Genomic DNA, 16,912 nt, shown 5'->3' with positions numbered 1-16,912 from the left:
ATAAAAACTTTAAAGCTTGCCGATGACACTGTAATTCTCTCCACAGACAGCAACGAATTTAGAAGAACAGTTAAAGAGACTGGATACTGTCTTGAAAGGACAATGTAAGATGAGAACATTAACAAAAGTTAAACAATGGAGTGTAATCAAATTAAATATGGCAGTGCTGAGTAAGTTAGACAAGGAAATGAGACATTAAAAGTAATGGATGAGTTTTCCTTTTTGGGCAGTAAAAATAACTGCCAAAGGCTGTAGCACAGAGGATATAATACACAGACTGGCAGTAGGAAGGAATACATTTCTGAAGTAGGAAAATTTGTTAACCTCTAATATAAATTTAAATTTAGTGAAGTCATTTTCCAAGGTATTTACCTGGAATGTAGCCTTGTATGGAAATGAAATACGGACGATAAACAATTCAGATTATAAGGGAATGTAGACTAATGCCGAAGATTAGATGAGTACATTGAATAACAGATGAAGTACTGTTTCAAATTGGCAGAAGAAGATATTTATGGTCCAACTTGATTTAAAGAATGGATCGGTGTATTGGGGGAGGGGGGGGGGGGGGAGAGAAAAAATGTAGAGGGAGACCAAAGCTACAGGGCCAAATGTACGTAAGTTGTGGCCTTTGTGCAGAGATGGGGAAGCTTGCATAGCACAAACTAGTGTGGACAGCTGTGTCAAACCAGTCTTTGGAATGAAGACAACAACAACAACAACAACAACAACAACAATAATAGGTGTCTATCAGCAATATTAATATGAAGGTGTACTTCTGACTGTACATCTGAGTTGTTTTCATTGAAACAACTTGGCTGCACGAAGAGTGGCTAAAAAATAACGGAACTGATCCTGTCACAGAGTAAGCACACATGTGCCAAAGGTGGATGCCCAATAGCTGTGAACCATGAAACGTTCTCAGTCAAATGCAGCATGTTTTTTTTTTGTTTTTTTTTTTTTGCCAAAAAAATGGTAAGTGTAATAACAGAGCAAGAATTATTGTGAAGTTTCATATGAAACTTGGAAAAGCTGCCACTGAGATCTATCTTTTACTCAGAGAAGTGTATGGTAAAGACTGTGTATTATATAATTGAGTTTTTGAGTGGGTCAAATGTTTCCAAGATGACTGAGAAGACCTTGGAGATGACTCACCCCCAGGATGCCCTTCAGCATCAAAAATGGAAGAAAGTATTGAAAAAGTGGGTAGGCTAATATGATTTGATCTGACCATGGGTTGAGTATTTGAAAAGTAATCCCTAATGCATATTTTGCGTAACCAGTTTAAGATGAGAAAAGTGTGTGCGAAACTGGTGCCAAAAGTTCTCGCGATCGAACAAAAAGGAGGTCATGATAATGTTTGTAGTGATATATTCAGTATCACTGAAAATGATCCTAATTTCTTGGGGAGAGTGATAATATGTGATGAATCCTGGTTTTTAACTTGTGATCCAGAGAGTAACAGCTAGTCTATGCACCACTGAAAAGGTCGAGCTTCACCAAGAGTGAAAAAGGCTCAAATGAACAAAATAAAAGATTCAAAGCAATGACTGGGTCGATAGACACACAAACAAACACAAACATACACACAAAATTCGAGCTTTCGCAACCAGCGATTGCTTCATCAGGAAAGAGGGAAAGATGAAAGGATGTGGGTTTTAAGGGAGAGGGTAAGGAGTCATTCCAATCCCGGGAGCGGAAAGACTTGCCTTACATCCTTTCTTCTTTCCCTCTCCTTCCCTCTTTCCTGACGAAGCAACCGCCGGTTGCGAAAGAGGGAAACATGAAATGATGTGGGTTTTAAGGGAGAGGGTAAGGAGTCATTCCAATCCCGGGAGCGGAAAGACTTGCCTTACACCCTTTCATCTTTCCCTCTCCTTCTCTCTTTCCTGACAAAGCAACCGCCGGTTGCGAAAGCTCGAATTTTGTGTGTATGTTTGTGTTTGTTTGTGTGTCTATCGACCTGCCAGCGCTTTTGTTTGGTAAGTCACATCATCTTTATAGATATATTTTTCCCACGTGGAATCAACTCCGTGAGAAAATAAGAAAAAAATGACTCGAACTGTTGAAAAACAGATTGTGGGCTCTGCATCAAAACTACACACTGTCTCATAGTGCATTGTCTTGAAAGAGGTTTCTAGCTAAGTACTGCATCAACCCATCTTACTCACTTGACCTAGCACCTATGTTCCTTTCATCTGTTCCTCGAGGTTGTATCTGCGTTAAAAGGAACAAGATTTCAGTCATCTGAAGCAGTGAAAGAGCATCGTCGAGGTATTCACCAAATAAGACATCCGGTACTGTTTCAATCAGTGGAGAATTTGCAAATAGTATTGTAGGGACAGAAGAGGGGAGTATATTGACGGTGGCAATAACTAAAGACTATATCCTAAAGTACAGCATTCATCAATCGTGCTGAAAACAATAAACATTTCACCTTGTGAAGTTAAGTGCTATTTAGCAATTCTGTCTCGTAATTTACTAGTCTTTTCATTTGCATATTGCTATGATGAAATTGCATAGGAGTGTGTTATTGAAAGCAAGTTGAGTCACAAAACTAGTCTGTCTGCCATTACGTTTTGTTATGGAGCAGTAATTAGTGTGTGTGTGTGTGTGTGTGTGTGTGTGTGTGTGTGTGTTTGTGTGTGTATTTTTATGATTGTGTACTTGTCTGTCTTTTCTGTGTATGTGCTTGTTTGCTTAGAGTGATGCATTTGTCTCTTCTTAGACTGATGCAATTGTGAACCTAGTTTCAGCAGAACATGCAGTGTGGTTGATATCAGTTTTTTTGCCAGCATGATAGAGCTCGTGTAATCTACAAGTACGCACTGGAGCACATACCAAAAGACCGTGCTCAGGAGCTGTACAAAGCATACACGATCCACGAAAAGAAGTACGGCGACAGGACTGGCATCGAGGATGTGATTGTGAGCAAGCGCAAGTTCCAGTACGAGGAGGTGAGGGCACAGCTGCGTCATCTCTTGGATCTCATGTGTTCCTCACGCTATATTTAAAAGCTGTACTTTTCCACTTATAGCTGCTAATTATAATCAAACTTGAATTAAATTTGCAGCTTTGAGTGGAAAATTAGGAGCCTTAAAATGTATTTTTGGCTAATAACCATTCATATAAGAAAATATATGTAGTAGGCAACAAAATAATACCCCTGAGCGAAGGAAACCTACATCTACTGCATACTGTTAATAGTCGTTTCCTTTCCTGTCCCACTTGCAAACATAGCGAGGGAAAAATGACTATCCGTAAGTATGTTATGAGCCCTAATTTATCTTATCTTATGCAAAATGTATGTTGGTGGCAAAAGAGCTGTTTTGCAGTGAGCCTCAAATGCTGGTTCTCTAAATTTCCTCTGTGGAGCAACCTCCATAGTGTGTATGTGCTGATTGAACCTGCTAGTAACAAATCTAGCAGCAAGCCTCTGAATCACGTCAATGTCTTCTTTTAATCTGACCTGGTGGGAAATACAAACTCTTTACCAGTACTCGAGAATAGGTCATACTAATGTTCTATGTAATGACTCCTTTAGAGGTTAGCTGCGAGTTACCAAAATTCTCCCAATAAAACAAAATCAATTATTCGCCTTCCCTACTACTAACCTGATGTGCTGATTCTATTTTATATTGCTTTGCAGTTTTGTGCTTCGATATTTGATCAATATGACTGTATTGTTTTTCCTACGCAACCACATTAACTTACATGTCTATACATTTAAAGCTTGCTGCCATTCACCACACCAATTAGAAATTCTGTCTTTAGTTGTCCTGCATCCTATAGTCATTAAATGATGACAACTTTTCATACACCACAGTGTCATCAGAAGTGTCACCGATGGCTTCCGGTTTGCTGCCGAGAAGACGGTCCGTATTAACTTCTGACGCTACAGAGAGTTTCTCCTACTGGCCTTACATCTCGATCCCGCCGCTCTCCCATTCGTGGAGACGACAAAATTTTTAGGTCTTACATTTGACAGGAAACTTTGCTGGTCTCCACATCTGTCCTATTTGGCTGCCCGTCGTACCTGTCCTCTAAATGTCCTCCGTGTTCTCAGCAGTACATCGTGGGGAGCGGATCGAACCGTCCTACTTTGCTTATATCGGTCGATCGTCCGCTCGTAGCTGGTTTATGGGAGCTTTGTATACTCCTCTGGACAGCCGTCCATCTTATGCCGCCTCAACTCTGTACAGCATCGGGGGTTATGTCTTGCGATCGGAGTGTCCTATACTAGTCCCGTCGAGAGTCTTCGTGCTGAAGCCGGTGGATTGCCACTAACCTACCGGCGCAATGTACTGCTTTGTCGGCATGCCTGTCAGCTGTTGTCAATGCCCGACCACCCGTAATATCATTCCTTTTAAGACCGCTGTCTCGACCGTCAATACGGGTTGTATGTATCTGCCCTGCTACCCCCTGGAGTTCGCTTTCGTCGCCTCCTTCGGCACCTCGATTTTTCACTCCCTGTAACGTTTTGAGTGGGCTAGAGCCAAACGCCACCTTGGCTCCAGGCTCAGGTTCGCGTTTACCTTGACCTCAGCTCGCTCCCAAAGGAGGTTACCCCAGCTTCGGTATACCACTCTCGGTTTGTCGAACTTCGTTCGTAGTTCATTAATAAGATCTTCATTTATGCAGATGACTCTAAGACCAATGTCGGTGTGGGTGTTCTTTTATTGTCGGGGCACACAGTTTCAAATACCAGCTCCATGGCCATTGTTCGGTCTTCACAGCTGAGCTATTTGCCCTCTACGAGGCTGTTCTTTACATCTGCCGCCACCAACATTCTGCTTATGTCATCTGCTCTGATTCCCTGAGCGTCATCCAGAGCTTCAGTGATATGTATCCGGCTCACCCTTTCGTGCACCGGATCCGACGCTCTCTTCAGCAGCTGGCGGACGACGGTTCTCCAGTTACCTTTATGTGGGTTCCTGGCCATGTAGGTATCCCTGGGAATGAAACTGCAGATGCTGCAGCCAAGGCTGTGGTCTTCCACCTTCGGACAGCTTCTTGTTGTGTGCCTTCATCTGATTTTAGCAGGGTCATTTGTCAGCGCATTTTATCACTGTGGCATGCCGATTGGTCTACACTTACTGAAAACAAGCTTCGGGCCTCGAAACCTCTCCCCACGGCTCGGACGAACTCTTCACACCCTTCTCGGTGGAAGGAGGTTGTTTTGTCCCAGTTACAGATTGGACACTGCCGGTTCAGCCACCGCCATCTGCTGACGGCTGCGCTGGTGCTGTTCTACCCGTGTGGGCAATTGCTGACGGTACACCACATTTTAACATCCTGTCCGAATTTAAATACGCTGCACTTTGATCTTGGCCTGCCGTGTACTCTGGATGCCATTTTAGCGGATGATCCAGGTGCAACTGCTCGCGTTCTTTGTTTTATCCACTTGACAAACCTGTGTAAAGACATTTGATTATGCTGTTTTCTTTTAATCCCTTGCCTGTTAATGTGCCTTTTATAGTGTTGTTCTTTTTAGTTGCTGTTGTGACCTTGTGCCTTGCAGTACATTCATAACTTAGTCTGGGCGCTAATGACCACTGTAGTTGTGCGCCCTAAAAAAAAAAAGTGTTGTCAGCTAACATACTTAAATTGCTGCTTAGTCTGTCCATCAGATCATTTGTTTGTAGAGAGAATAAGACTGGTCCTATTGCACTTCCCTGGGGGCACTCCTCGTGGTACCTTTGTTTCTCATGGACATTTGACATTGAGGACCGTGTACTGTGTACGATTACTTATGAAGTCTTTGAGCCATTTACATATCTGGGAACCTTAAATCTATTGGATAAATTAATATCATAAAACAGTGCTAATAATTTACCTGCCCGGATAGTTGAGCTTGTTTAAAGCACTAGCTTGTGGGGCAAGGGGAGGTGAACTGGCCCAGGATTGAATGTGGCCTACAAATTAACTACGGGGGCTGGTGTGCCGGCGAGAATGGATGTGGTTTTTTTTTTCGTGGTTTTAGAAATTCACCTAGATAAATGTAGGGCTAGTTCTGCATCCCGCCTCAGATAGGCAATTTGCGTATGGTTTGAAAAACAGTGTGACACATGACTGTCTGATTACACCAGACACAGATGGGAGGGATACATGGATTCCTCCCTGGAGAGTTGCTGGCAGTAGCTTTAAACTGCTGATGGGAAAGGTGACTCCATTGTAATTAGAACCTATATAAATGCTAATGAAATTAGAGAAGAGCCATATACCAGTCTGAATCTGGTGTTGGCTGGATAAAGCATAATGGAAAGGAGGAGGAAAGCAGTGCTAATAGTGTATGTTAATCTATGAATCATTTATTTACACCTTTTATGAACATCTAGTTCACAGAACAAGAAAGCATTGCTTCCCCCTGTGAAACTGTGCACACGTTTGTGATGAACTGGTTGGAACTGACCTAACATCTTTGATCGGCTAATTTACATTATTGTCTTTTGATTTTAATTGAATAAATTTGATTTTAAAGGCTTAAGAACTTTCATTTCATTTATTGTGCAATCAATGAAAATTTGTATTCTTCATACAGATCAGATGTATGGTCTTTTAAGTTCTGTCAGTTATGTTAAGATAGTTATTTATATCAGTGAACAGGCAGCCTATTTCTTTTGTTTGATATGTAGTTAGTGAGGTTTAGTGTGGTTCAATATCAGATACTTAGTTCAAGTGAAAATATTGTGAAAAGAATAAATTGTTACTCACTATATAGTAGAGATGTTGAGTTGCAGACAGGCACAACATTAAGACTGCTAAACAAGTGTTTTACCTACCAAAAGCCCTTCTTTTAAAGTAGACAAAAAACACACACACACACACACACACACACACACACACACACACACTGTTCTGGCTGCAGAGACATTCTGGTCTTGGTGGCCAGAGACAATGGTCATATGTGTGTGAGTTGTGCTTGCATGAATGTCTGTGTGTTATCTACTTCCCTGATAAGGGAATGTTATTCATGTGGAAATGTATCCTCTATATACTGTTCAGTGAGCACTACACTACATTTCAGACAAGACAATGTTAATAACTGCAAATCCCCATGTCCACTGGGATGACAGTATTCAAATTTAAAGGCAAGTGAACAGTGACCTGCATGAAGTTTGTACACTGTTCTGAGACGACTTTGCTGGGCTAAGAATATTTTTCATGAATGTGTGGGTATCCAGCAGTAAATAAGCAAAATTTAAAATCAGTCGAATTGAAATTTTATTGACAGCTGAAACTGCTGCAATACTTAGTTTCTAAATACCGTATTTACTCGAATCTAAGCCGCACTTGAATCTAAGCCATACCTGAAAAATGAGACTCGAAATGAAGGGAAAAAAAATTTCTTGAATCTAAGCCGCTCCTGAAATTGAAGACTCAAAATTCAAGGTGAGAGAGAAGTTTTAGACCGCCCCTCCAAATCGAAACAAAGTTGCTCCATTGTAACGTGAAACACAATTGAGTTCGAATGGATGAAGATACAGCTGCAGTAGTTTGGTTCAAATCGTAAGCTTAACAGTTAAGCTTAACAAAGTAGCCATTGCTACGTGTCAGGCATTCCGTCCGTATTTATACAGGTACTCTTCCTTTTTCACGTGCTTCGTCTGGTTTGAATAGATTGCTTATTTTGCTTTGATCTGATAAGTGCTGTTCTCTTTGTTGTAGGGGCTTACATCACTCTAAGCTGAAAATGCATTATTGAACTTTGTCATGCCTTGTTTGTCACATTCTGATAATGAGTGTTTATGACCTGTTGCCACTTGTGGCATGGCTTGCTTTTGTGCGCGCTACCGCGGCTTACAATAACAACAAAAAGAGAAGAATTGTTTCATAAGCGAAACAATGCCAAGAGACTGCTATTTGTTGTTACTTACACTGCTGCTTTCTTTGATAATGATCAACAAGAACCAAATAATAGACTGCATATGATAGATGATGTTCTGAACGAGAGTTTAGTGGAAAATTTTTCTTCGTTTGAAAATCTTTGCAGACGCCTCTTTGGTACATTACATTCTGCATAGAAATTAGTCATCTTAGATTTAAAAATCTAGTCAGTTGCCATGCTTCATTTCTGACTGTATCACTATTCAGCTTAAGAATAATACGAATTTACATGACATGATATGTATATTCTTCCGCATTTGCTGTTGTCTCACTCTAGTTTTGTAGTTTTATTAGGCAGATAGGCTTTAAATGAGATAGCAGCAAACACGAAAGAATACATGGCATAATGTTGACATTCTTCTACCTTTTCTTTTAATTTATTTACTGATTCAGATGTTGTGGCGCCAGTATTTATCTTTGTGCCTGCAAAGCAGACCTGTGTTGCGCTAAATGTATTTCACGGCAGAAGTTAGTTGTGGTGACACCCACCAGCATTTTTCAGAACTTCCGCTTACTTTGCACTCGATTCTAAGCTGCAGGCAGTTTTTTGGATTACAAAAACCAGAAAAAAAGTGCGGCTTAGATTCGAGTAAATACGGTAAGATGCTCAATGTGAAACTTCCAAGAATGCCATGTATTTATCTTCAGTCCTAAAAATTTAAAATGCCATGTCCTTGCTGGTTGTTTGATCATGTGATAATAAAAGGGAACTTTTACAAGACTTGTGGGTTACTTTGTTGCTTGGTACTTAGGGATGATTGTGTCTTTTCCAGGTATTTCAGTGTCTTTCATGTTTCAGTCTTTGACGATGATATCCAAAAATTATATTTTGCCATCCTTCTCAAATTTTACAATTGGTTTGATGTCCATACAGTTGTATGCAAACAGCTCCACGACTAGTGGAAACAGAGAGTTATCAGCATACTAATTTATTTTGTTCATGGAGGTGATATATCTGAATACACGTTTAGCTAATGATGATTGTGTATGTCCGTGGGTTTCTCCATGCTATACTTGCTCAGAAGAATAATTCTGGAACGTTTTCGCATTTGCTACTCAGCCTCTCTGAAATGACAAAACCCTTGCATGCATTGTTCACTGTCAAAGCAAAAATTTGTATCTTCTTTAATATTTTTGGTGTGTATGACTCTCAAGTCACTCGTAGACCACACACTATTTTAGCAGGCGGATTTGCTGTTGTGTTCACATAGCCAAAAGTATTGCAATAAGTGTTGTTGAAATATTATGGAGGTAAGACTATATTATCAAGAAATAACAGTTGTCGCACTTGCAAAGCTGCAATTACACAAATTTTTCTTAGTGTTATGTAATCTATATGATGAAATATGATTTTTTGGACTTTGTTTTACATTTGAATAGTGTATTATTGTATCCATTTTATGTAGCAGCTGAATTCTAGTTTTCAAAAAAATGACTTATAGCACTTTGTCATAGTTTTATGAATAGGTGCTGTAAAGGTCATGTTATATGGTTGATCTCATTGCCCTGAACATTTTTGTACAGCAAGCATTCTGTAACCCTGAATAAGTGAAATGATTGTCTGACATGTTTATTTTCAGGAGGTGAAAGCCAATCCAACTAACTATGATGCATGGTTTGATTACTTGCGACTAGTTGAGAGTGAAGGAAATTTAGATGTAATTCGGGATACGTATGAGAGAGCAATAGCAAATGTTCCACCTACAAAGGTTAGTATAATGATACATTTTTCTGACTGATTTCAGTTACAATTACAGTTCAGTAGAACTGATGCACCAACCCTTTGACTGCTGGAGGTGCACCATCTGCTGGGCGTGCTGAGGCACCGCGGCCTGTGGCATAATCCGACTACCTGCACTAAGTGCCGGTCCCTCGGAGTCGCCGCTAGGACCGGAGCAACCTGTGCTGCCCAACCCACACCTTAGCTGAATACTTCTGGGCTGATTACGATCCGCACAAAGCCAGTTTGAATTTTTGGCAACTTTGAGCTGTAATATCTCGGGCAGTAGTTTTGTAAAGAAATCAGATATAGCCATCTTTTACAACTTTATGCGTTCTCTTAAGAATAATAATGAAAAGAATTTTATGAGCCGTATTGAGTCTGAATATTGTAGGTAAAATTGGCCAAAACATAAGTGCCCATAAAAATTCTAAGTTTGGCTTCTTGCATCCCCTGGACTAATGCTATGACGAATGTGAAACTTCACATGTAGTAATCTAACAACACAATTTTCTTCAATATAAAGTTCATTTCTGTAGCACTTTCCAATACTGAATGAATTAAATGCAAAATTGCAGATTTTGTAGAAACATTAAAAATGTGGGGTTTTCATTCTGATTTTGCTACAAAAAACTACGCTCTGTACAACATTCCTAGCTGTACAATTGGAATGAAAGTTGGGCGCAAAAATCAGGCCCGAAAACAATGTAAACTTCAGATTCGTAGAGTGAACACATGATAAAAATGAAATTTAGGTGGAATAGATTGATATCACAATGATATGGATTAAAAAATTTTATTCTCCTACTGTTTTCCAATAATCTACAAATTAGTCGAAGTGATATTCATTTTTATGAGAAGATAAAATCAGGGTATATTCAATACTACTTTTACAAGTACTATTTTCTGTCAGTGCTTCAAAGCCAGTCTCATTCGAACAACCAATTTTAAGCCCCCCACCCTCCCCAGAACAGTGAGTCGAATGTCATCCATATTTGTACTACTAAGGATAAAAGAATATAACTGTCTATGTTACATGTTAATAATTTCAATGTATCGTATGTAGATTAATACATGGGGTTTGCTATACTGGTGCAACATACTCGGTGTAATTACATTTGCCATGGTACAGCTATTGTGCCATCTCAATCACCAAGACTGTTCACTTGCCTGTGATCTGCTACATACGAAGTAGTCAGGCATTGTTTGAATAAATTTACACCTGTTGCATCTATTTCCCATCCTTCTTTTCGATCTGGGCTTTGGACCAGCACTGGTGAAGTTAAAAACAAATTTATATATTTTTTACATTTTTGTCTTTTCCTTTTTTTCGTAATTCTTTCAAAAGGGTCAATAAATTTTCTCAGATTTAGTTCTCAATGATTAGTAATGCTTCTTTGTAAGATAAGTCTCAAAGCAGGGTACAACGCATAATAGAACATTGCAAGTTTTGCATTGGTATCTAGTTTCCTGATGCACTTTCTGTTACGTGCAAACCACGCATCTGCACATTAACGTAATTTTCTGCGAATGTTCACTCACGATAACAGCCAGAAAATGTCTCCCTGTGAGTATTTTTCTACAGTCTCCCTTACGAGAGAAAGATGAAACTCTGTGAATGCCATTTTTCGCCGTGTTACCAAATGGTGGAGAGCATGAACATTATAATGTACAAATCCAGAATGTGAAGAAAAAAAAATGTTTCTTGTACCATTTCACAGTCTTACACACTGATCCCACTGAGCTCAGTAAGATGTCACAATGGTCAATTGCACCTATACTCGAAATGCAATCTACAATACATTGTATTTTCTTTATTTTTTGCCAGTATTTCTGTCAGTTTTCTCTGTTTAGTATTTATGTCAGTCTTCTCTGTTTGTGTTGTGTGACTTGTGGTCAACATGCACACCTGTCTCATATCACATCACTTGATAGCAAGGGTCATGTCAGTGGACTTAAACTCAGTTTCTCCTCATTTTAATTTCTTCTGCAGTTTTGGCATGTTGCGCCTGTTCTTACGTACAGTGTCACAAGCAGCTATTCCACGGTTGTGCAGCAAGAGGAACAGGTCTGGGCTGGAGTAGCAATTATCAATATATAGAATATGATCCTGTACCAAATACAGTCCCATAAGAGTTGCCACTACTTTGCCACTTTTTCCTAAATTGTGGAACCCAATTTCTGTTGTTGTGCCTGTATGTACAATAAAATCCCAAATATACCCACTCTTACAGTCACACAGAACAAATGTCTTTATTGCAAATCTACTTCGCTAGGTTGGAATAAATTTCTTAAAAGATAATCGTCCTTTGAACAGCAACAGACTTTCATCTGTACAAAGCTTATGATGTGGATGAAATTAATTATGAAATGTCTTACGAACCTTCTCAACAATTGCCCTAATTTTAAATAGACTGTTGCCTCCTGTGCTCACACAGTTATCACTGAAGTGTAACATTCTCAGAAGTAGACAAAAACGATCTCGGGACATAATTTCGCTGCAAACGGGTGAGTTCAAAAGTGTATCTCTGGACCAATAATAACTTAATTTTAACTTCTTAACTTATGTCATTAGAAGGCAAATAGCAACAAAACAATACATTTCCTCAAATCCAGTGTCTTTCCACTTTGACAGTCGAGAATTCAAAGATCCTGTAGTATTTTGTCTGGTGTAAACGTAAAAATGATTTGTTTTGTCTGCAATAAATTGCAACTGTTCTTCAGACTGAATATTGCAAAAAATGAAAGAATGCTTGGGTCAGTATCGAATTTGCATTTGTGTCCTGAACTCGAGTCAGCAGAGTAATGATTTAAAGGTGAAATTGGTTTCTTTCCAGTCAAATGTGTCACTTAAGCGCGCTATTTTCTGAACCGTTTCACTTTCACTTTCTGATTTCTCGGATTCAGAAGAACTGCTGACTGTAATTCTTGCTCTCCCCTCTGATATAAAAGGCTGAAGATTAAAGCTTTGAGATTCTGTTGAAGACTCATCACTGCTAGCAACTTCAGATAATTCGTACTCACTGTCACTCCTAGTGAGCATATCCAGGATCTATTAATCTGTGCATCCACGGTGACGTGACATTTCTCCTTTAGAACACAAGAAAATTGGTGAAAACTCGGGACGCGAAATCGAATTCTGCAAAGAGGCAATACGGCAACAAACATACTTGCACTCTCGAACAATACAGTCAGACCACTGCACAGCTACTGGAAGAGCGAGGCGAAAAGACAGTTCTGCATGTTTACACATCTGTTGTTCTCAGTTAGCTGTGACTCAGCACGCTTAAACTCGTCCCTAGCGATGGCAAGGCCGGTGGTACGGTATGCGTCAACGTGTCCTTAGCACTGTAGGGAAGACCAAGAGCCGCACTTAAACAAATTGGGTGCGCCAGGGGAACAGCGAGGCACGACGAGTTAACATATCCCCAGCAGTCAAAGGGTTAATGCATGTATTTCTTGGTTTTAATAGACTTCTGTTCTTCCAGTCCATCGTTTAGAACTGTTAACCATTTAACATCATTACAGTCACAAGAGTGTAATTTGGGCTAGCAGTTAATGATAGACATAAGAATTAGAAAGTGTAAATTGCATTTTTTTCAAATGGAACATTCCTTGATTAGCCCTCATGGTCTTAGCATTGTGGTGCATTCCAGGAGAAGCAATTTTGGCGTAGATATATTTATCTCTGGATCAACTACGCCCTGTTTGAAGAGCTGGAAGCAGAAGATGAAGAACGGACGAGGCAGGTCTACAGGGCATGTCTTCAGTTGCTGCCTCATAAGATATTTACCTTTTCGAAGATATGGTTGCTTTATGCCCAGTTTGAAGTTAGGTGCAAGAATCTGCAGGTGGCGAGGAAAACACTGGTGAGTTCTGACATATTCTCCATTCACATACACTCCTGGAAATTGAAATAAGAACACCATGAATTCATTGTCCCAGGAAGGGGAAACTTTATTGACACATTCCTGGGGTCAGATACATCACATGATCACACTGACAGAACCACAGGCACATAGACACAGGCAACAGAGCATGCACAATGTCGGCACTAGTACAGTGTATATCCACCTTTCGCAGCAATGCAGGCTGCTATTCTCCCATGGAGACGATCGTAGAGATACTGGATGTAGTCCTGTGGAACGGCTTGCCATGCCATTTCCACCTGGCGCCTCAGTTGGACCAGCGTTCGTGCTAGACGTGCAGACCGCGTGAGACGACGCTTCATCCAGTCCCAAACATGCTCAATGGGGGACAGATCCGGAGATCTTGCTGGCCAGGGTAGTTGACTTACACCTTCTAGAGCACGTTGGGTGGCGTGGGATACATGCGGACGTGCATTGTCCTGTTGGAACAGCAAGTTCCCTTGCCGGTCTAGGAATGGTAGAACGATGGGTTCAATGACGGTTTGGATGTACCGTGCACTATTCAGTGTCCCCTCGACGATCACCAGAGGTGTACGGCCAGTGTAGGAGATCGCTCCCCACACCATGATGCCGGGTGTTGGCCCTGTGTGCCTCGGTCGTATGCAGTCCTGATTGTGGCGCTCACCTGCACGGCGCCAAACACGCATACGACCATCATTGGCACCAAGGCAGAAGCGACTCTCATCGCTGAAGACGACACGTCTCCATTCGTCCCTCCATTCACGCCTGTCGCGACACCACTGGAGGCGGGCTGCACGATGTTGGGGCGTGAGCGGAAGACGGCCTAACGGTGTGCGGGACCGTAGCCCAGCTTCATGGAGACGGTTGTGAATGGTCCTCGCCGATACCCCAGGAGCAACAGTGTCCCTAATTTGCTGGGAAGTGGCGGTGCGGTCCCCTACGGCACTGCATAGGATCCTACGGTCTTGGCGCGCATCTGTGCGTCGCTGCGGTCCGGTCCCAGGTCGACGGGCACGTGCACCTTCCGCCGACCACTGGCGACAACATCGATGTACTGTGGAGACCTCACACCCCACGTGTTGAGCAATTCGGCGGTACGTCCACCGGGCCTCCCGCATGCCCACTATACGCCCTCGCTCAAAGTCCGTCAACTGCACATACGGCTCACGTCCACGCTGTCGCGGCATGCTACCAGTGTTAAAGACTGCGATGGAGCTCCGTATGCCACAGCAAACTGGCTGACACTGACGGCGGCGGTGCACAAATGCTGCGCAGCTAGCGCCATTCGACGGCCAACACTGCGGTTCCTGGTGTGTCCGCTGTGCCGTGCATGTGATCATTGCTTGTACAGCCCTCTCGCAGTGTCCGGAGCAAGTATGGTGGGTCTGACACACCGGTGTCAATGTGTTCTTTTTTCCATTTCCAGGAGTGTATTTAAATAACTGGTATGTGATGTATAATGTTTATTAAATTTTAATATAGCTTTAAAGCTGTTATTCCAGTTTCTGTTTTATAAAAATATTGACGATTTATTGAATTTGTGCATTGAATGACTTTGGTGCATAAATTCACACTTGAGTCCGAAAACTGTGGCAAGTCATTGATACATGAGAAGAGTTAAAAAAATAACTGGAATTTTTGTGTTTTGGAAAAGAATTTTAGTTATTCACATGTATCAATGTTAACTTCTTGAAAATAATCCCCTTTACCTGTTGTACACATTATTTATTTCAAGTTTCTGCTCCCAGTCACTTTTATTTTATTTTATCCTTAATCTAACATAATGCAACATGTTTCGAACATGTTCTGTCCATTTTCAAGCGTTAATACATACATACATACATACATACATACATGTTACTTAAAAATAAACAGTCTTAAACTAGAACACTTTGCCCATTGTTTTTTAATTTTTTAATGTAGCTGTTGGTGTGGCATTTGGGGGAAGGAGGTGGGCAGTGTGTATCTAGAAATCAAAATCAGTGATGTCTTCTGCTGGTTTTCTTCTTTGTTGTTGACTATGTATATTACAGCCTGTATCGTATATAGATAGATTTGCTCCAGTTATGTGTTACGAAAATAGTGTGAAAGGTTTTTATTTGACAGTTGATCACTTACAATTTCATCCTCTTGCTGCTTCACTTGTATCACTGGTGTAATGGCGGAGCTGTTGTTTGACATTGCACTATTGCACATTATATTTTGTCACTGATTGCCACTGCACAAATTGCTTCGATGTTATACACACAACACAAGATGGCGGACTGTAACATGAGAGTCTGTATCGGTTATCGAGGTTTTGTATCGATATTCTTGGTTCAAGTCAATTATTTATGTTGACATTTCTTGAATCTATAGAGGTAGAACTGGCTGAAGACTGTTGAAGAATTTTGAGTTTTTGAATACCGTTATTTCATTAAGAATGTCATCTCCATGCTTAACAATAAAATTTACAAGCAGGACCAAGGACTAGCAATGGGAAGCCCTCTCAGTGGCCTATTAGCTGAAATATTTATCAACTATATAGAAAATAAAATTCTAACACTAAATGATAACATCACAAACAAAGTTGGTGAGAGCACTAGATTAAGTACATCTACAAGTTCTATGATTTCTGGTTTGCTCTTTGTCTTGTTTCTCAATAGTTTCGTTCTTATTATCTCAACTGTTTAATCTACTCTTTGCCTAAATATGTCTGCTTGTGTCTGTGTATGTGCGGATGGATATGTGTGCGTGTGTGTGTGTGTGTGTGTGTGTGTGTGTGTGTGTGTGTGTGTGCGCGTGTGCGCGAGTGTACACCTGTCCTTTTTTTCCCCCTAAGGGAAGTCTTTCCGCTCCCGGGATTGGAATGACTCCTTACCCTCTCCCTTAAAACCCACATCCTTTCGTCTTTCCCTCTCCTTCCTGAAGAAGCAACCATCGGTTGCGAAAGCTAGTAATTCTGTGCGTGTGTTTTGTTCATTGTGCCTGTCTGCCGGCGCTTTCCCGCTTGGTAAGTCTTGGAATCTCTGTTTAATCTACAGGTATACTGCTGTGAAGGTTAACAATATCTAGGGATAGAAGCTTGGCTTGATGTGGTACCGTCAAATCTTTCAAACTCTTGATAAGTTCATAGCTGTTCTTTATGGAATATGATTTTTAAAATGTGTATTTTTCTAAAAGTATGTCATTTAGTTCTCTCATTAATTTGTAGACTGGGCTATTAATTGAGTTCACAATAGTCCTGATGAGAGTTGTGTTGGTTTTATGGACTTTTGGTTGTGCTCTGAGTTTGGAGGCTATTGGATTCATCACAATAAGGTCTCGTACTTCATTCTTAGTGAAAAGGAAGTTACTGTTGTTGAGGCAATTTCTTATTTTAGCTTGAAACTTTACTATGGGGTCAACTTGGACTTCGAGTAAGTGGTGGTTTGCA

At 40.8% G+C, this 16,912-nt stretch overlaps 1 protein-coding gene across 1 annotated transcript in view; it reads left to right on the top strand.

The window, feature by feature from the left end:
• Positions 1-16,912, top strand: part of LOC126291727 (protein crooked neck) — an 84,324-nt gene that overhangs the window by 19,068 nt on the left and 48,344 nt on the right. The window contains exons 7-9 of the mRNA XM_049985394.1: positions 2,796-2,957; positions 9,468-9,596; positions 13,264-13,476. Of these exons, the coding sequence (XP_049841351.1) occupies positions 2,796-2,957; positions 9,468-9,596; positions 13,264-13,476 (504 nt within the window). The remainder of the gene's footprint in view (positions 1-2,795; positions 2,958-9,467; positions 9,597-13,263; positions 13,477-16,912) is intronic.

Source organism: Schistocerca gregaria, chromosome 9 (assembly GCF_023897955.1).
Source record: "Schistocerca gregaria isolate iqSchGreg1 chromosome 9, iqSchGreg1.2, whole genome shotgun sequence".
In the NCBI taxonomy this organism is placed as follows: domain Eukaryota; kingdom Metazoa; phylum Arthropoda; class Insecta; order Orthoptera; family Acrididae; genus Schistocerca; species Schistocerca gregaria.
Note: the sequence above shows the minus strand (reverse complement) of the source record. Positions and strands in the feature narration are given on the sequence as shown.